Source organism: Emericellopsis cladophorae (genome assembly GCF_022114955.1).
Source record: "Emericellopsis cladophorae strain MUM 19.33 chromosome Unknown NODE_3_length_1261782_cov_116_963312, whole genome shotgun sequence".
NCBI classification, from domain to species: domain Eukaryota; kingdom Fungi; phylum Ascomycota; class Sordariomycetes; order Hypocreales; family Bionectriaceae; genus Emericellopsis; species Emericellopsis cladophorae.
Genome location: NW_026250928.1, coordinates 1,255,040 through 1,259,594, shown reverse-complemented (window position 1 = coordinate 1,259,594; position 4,555 = coordinate 1,255,040). Strand labels below are relative to the sequence as shown.

The following is a 4,555-nucleotide window of genomic DNA, read 5'->3' as shown; positions in this document are numbered from 1 at the left end:
GTTAGTTTTCGTTAGATAGCGGAAAGGTAGTCTTTATATTCTTACTCCCTATCCTTAATAATATCGTATCGTTCGTTTATTATAATTTCGTATCCGGCCCTAGTTATATTTAGCTACTTCGCCTTACCTTTAAGTATTAGCTTCTAGTCCTACTTTCGTTCCTTCTTTAAGGAACGGTATTCGCGCGTAAAATATCCTTTCTTACTATAATTATAATAAGTAAGGTTCTTTTTCTCGATTACCGCGAGTTTTCGTTATATAGCGTCTAAGTCTATAGGTCCCGCGTAAGTTCTTCCGTAAGCTATGCTTAGGTAGAACCAGGGTCTTCCTATATTAGGATAGATCTTGTTTTTATTACTACGATCGCGGTTCAAGGAGTTAGTAAAGTACTATCCCCTTTTATACTATCGCCTCTCGAATTATCGGTTATCGATCTTAACTACTATTATAATATATATAGCGAGGGCGGTAGGTCGGTCTTCTTTATAGAGTTCGTCCTTAACCTCGTCCTTAAGGCCCCTATAATAGGCTGCTATTTTATCTCCCTCGCTCTTTATAGTCCTAGATATAATTTAGATAAATAGAGCGCTATAGTCCGAAGCTGATCTTTTCTACTTTAACGCCTCTAGCTAGTTCTCGGCTAGGCGTTCTTTATTAATAGTCCCGAAAGTCGCTTTTAATACTTCTTTAAAGTTATAGTAATATACGAAGATATCTTTTATATCTTATTTTTAGTGCTAATAAACGTAGGTTATGAAATCCCGAAGCGTTAGTTCGAACCAAGCTAAGGCGGCTCCTGATAGATATCCCGCTATATAGCGTACTTTATCTTCCTCTATCCGTAGGATAGAAAGAAAGTATTATTAATAGGCTCTAACTTAAGTTAGGAACCCTTAAAGGTCCTTAGTTATACTATCGAATAGTCCTAGTTAGCGTGGCTTTATAATCTCTCTTAGGTCCTTACCGGTAGCTTACTAAATAATATTATTACTCACGCTATTTATTTTATTTCTTAGCTACGTATTCTACTCTCGTTATAAGGTTATCCCTTCGTTAAAGTCGCGGTATACTATATCGTACTATTCCTTATCGCGAGTCTATATATCGGTAACTTATTATAGCTATCCCCTAAGTTCCTAGATTTATCCCCTAAGGATATTTACCTCGTCCTCGGACTTATCCGAGTTTATACCGATATCTTCTTCCGGCGGGGGTTAGATAGGTTCGGCGTGCTTACCCTTAGTCTTAGAAGATTCGCTAGCTATAGTATCGTATTACTTAAGTACTTAACATAGTAGTATACTAAACAAGAGCTATTAATATATAACGTTCGGGTCTAGACTAGCAACCGGGTAGATAGAATAGAAGTCGGGTTATAAACTAAGTATACTAAAGATATCGTTAACTTAAGCGGTCGGGTTATAGTCTCTATGCGAGATAGTAGGTCTTGCGTAGATAATTATATTAATAGCTAGGGAGAGCTAGTAGAGACTGACTATAGTAAAGCTAGGCTTCCTATATACTAGGGTGATTATTATTCCTAGTAATGATCTATCTGCTTATTCGTAGCGATTCGTGGTGATCGTAATAATCGCGGGCGCGATCACTTGTGTAAGTGATAATCGTACTATAAGTGGTAGGAAAAAGTAGGGCGTGCCTGGAAGCACATGAAGGCCGTATATTGGGTCGTAACACCTAGCCGTAAGCTCGTAGAGAAATACGTGGGACTATACTAGATTCAGGAAGTAATTAGCGACTATGGCCTTATATATAGGATCAGGCTACTATCGGCGGTTAAAGTCTATAACGTGTTTAATATATTATTACTAGAACCCTATTATAGTAGCGAACTCGCACCGATAGAGCCGAGTGATCACCCTTTTTTCGAAGATCTAATATAGGAAGTGGAACGTATTATGGGCCACCGGTATAACGGCCGACGAAGGTTATATCTTATAAAATAGAAGGATTACCCTAATAGCGAAAATACTTATTAAAAGAAGTTAGATTTCATAGACTTCGCCTATATCGAGGATTATAAGTAGTACCTACGCGGCGATATCGTAGTAAGTTCATAGGGAGAGAGAAGGGAGCTAGGGTGAATATAGAAGTAAAAGGGGGTGAAAGGCGCTAAACAGGCACCGAGGGAATTAATTATAGCAAAATTAACGACGCTACGCTACGCTACGAAGGCGCGGCGAGGTCGTAGCGTAAGGGCATAGACGGACGGACAGACACTACCACTATTAATCCTCCTTAGACTCGTCCTCCTCGGTTATCTCCTCGTCCGATAGAGGCGGGAGCGGCACGAACTACCGGCGAGTTAGCGGCGAGTATAAAGCAAGGATAAAGGGAAAAGTAAGACTCACGTCCTCGGCGCAGAGACGCCGGGCGATCCACTCCGATAGCGCTAGTTGCCGGGTGGCCAGCTTGTTAGCACGGCGAATACGCCGCGATAATGAAGCTACCTCCCGCGAGGTAGCGGCGCGCGAGCCGCGAATACTAGCAGCGGCGGCGGCTAGGGTAGTCTTAGCTTTCTTAGCCCTCTCTTTCGCAGCGGCCCGGAGCTTTTTAAGCTCTAGGGCCGTGGTCCTGTCGGTCTAGTTACGAGTTAGTATATACCTTATAGCGATATAGAGGCGACTCACGGGTCGGCGTATAGCTTTGCCGCTAGGGAGTATATCCGAGTGCCTCTAGTGGGCTCGCAGGCCCGGCCGTTATTAGTATACTTCTAGCACTTGGTGCTAGCGACTTAGATAAAGTTAGTACGCGGCGAGCTCGGTGCGATCACGCTACTTCTTACCCTCGCTATCGCTACGATAGTCTACCTCCCCGGGGGTAGTGGACTTACGGTGGCCTAGATAGATATTAATAAGGTGCCCGAGGCACCTATCGCAAGGGGCGTCGCGACTATATAACGAATTAGTTACGAACTCGCTAGTAAACAGCCGAACTTACTCGACGAGCTCGCCTTTAGGGGTCTTAGCCTTACCCTTAGCCTTATCTTCCTTCTACTAGGCAAATTAGTAACGACTTCGGTGCGACTAAGCGAAGAACTTACGGCGGCCTCGGCCTCGGCGGCGGTAGTAATCTACGCCTTTAGCCTCTATAAGATAGTTAGCTAAAGACCCGAAGATATAGATAGGGGAACTCACGGCGGCGGCGGCGGCGTCGTCGGCCCTTTTTTTCTATAGTAAGTAAGCTAAACTCGCTAAGCGTACGCTACGCGAACGTCGGTAACTCACGGCGGCGACGGCGGCGAACTTCTCCTTCTTCTCCTTCTTCTTCTAGGAAAGGATTAAATACCTCGTAGTAAGTACGCAGCGCATAGATTAAGAGCTTATAGCGGCGGCCTCCTTCTTAGCCTCGGCGGCCTTAGCCTTAACGTCGGTATCGATAATTAGCTACGCAAAAGGGGTTAGCGGCGAGACCGCAACGCGAACGTATAGAACGCGCAGAAAGAGACTCACGGTGGTGCCCTCGGCGGCGTCCTTAGCGTAGGGAGAGTCGGTTATCTGAGATTTCGTGTCAGAGAGTGCGAGCACGTAACGCCCTCGCTACGCGAGAACGTTAGAGTCTTAGACTCACGTTATTATTATTGCTGCTATTAGCAGCGGCGGGGGCGTAGGTGCGTAGATAGTGTATCTACTACCACCGTATTAGCGCTGCGAGCGCGCGGCATACGCGATACGCGCTATAGGGTGGGGGTAATACTTACGTATTGCTATTATTACTGTAGCAGCGGCGGTAGTACAGGGAATATCAAACTATTGCGTATTAGCGGCGAATTCGTAGTAACGAGGCATTAGGCTACGTACTTATTCGAAAAGGTGAAGAAGAAGAAAAGAAGAAGAACAAGATTAGCGGTATAACGAAGATTTAATAATATTAGCGGATTAATCTACCGGGCGGTTAGAACGCTATAATAAGATAGGTTAAAGGAAAGTTAATTATACGGTTAAAGTCGATTAAAGATTAGACGAAACCACCGAATACTAGCCTCGCGGTATGGACCTAGTATAGTCGCTACGAATACGCTACGTATGCGTGGATGCCGAGGACGGTATACGTAGAGAGGGGCGTTCTATTAGACATATATTGCATACAAAGGTTACTACAGGCATTAGGGGTGGCTGAAGCCACTGGCCCTGTGGCTAGGAGTGGCTTAGGAAGCCCTAATTAAGTCACGTGCATAGGGGCGCACTAAGCGAAGAACCTTCGTAGCCGAGGAATGCCTCTAGGAGGATCAAGAGATTAATACAGTCACTAAGGACCCCGTACTCGTAGCGATCTAGTTGCGCCCTCTCGACATTGTGCACCTTCTCACTCTCTTTATTAAACCCAGTTCTGACAGTCAGCCAGGACACTACACTTATCGATAATATACGGCACAACGAGATCGACCCTAAGAAGAATATCTCGGGATCCTGCGGAGCTGCCTAAGATACAAACACCCCTGAACGACCATAGGTACCGCACATCCCTCCCTATCCAGGGTCTCGTAGGGAATTTAGGCTCTCGAGGTTCGAGAGAGTATGCGAAACCGAGCTATTAT

The 4,555-nt window shown here is 45.0% G+C and overlaps 1 protein-coding gene across 1 annotated transcript; it reads right to left on the bottom strand.

The window, feature by feature from the left end:
- Positions 1-2,246: 2,246 nt before the first annotated feature.
- On the bottom strand, positions 2,247-4,124 carry J7T54_008186 (uncharacterized protein; the record flags this gene model as incomplete). Its single annotated transcript, XM_051502791.1, has 8 exons — positions 2,247-2,312; positions 2,370-2,592; positions 2,959-3,011; positions 3,062-3,091; positions 3,246-3,287; positions 3,471-3,515; positions 3,589-3,645; positions 4,107-4,124. The coding sequence occupies 8 exons, from the start codon at positions 4,122-4,124 to the stop codon at positions 2,247-2,249; spliced, it is 534 nt and encodes a 177-aa protein (XP_051365948.1).
- Positions 4,125-4,555: the final 431 nt, after the last annotated feature.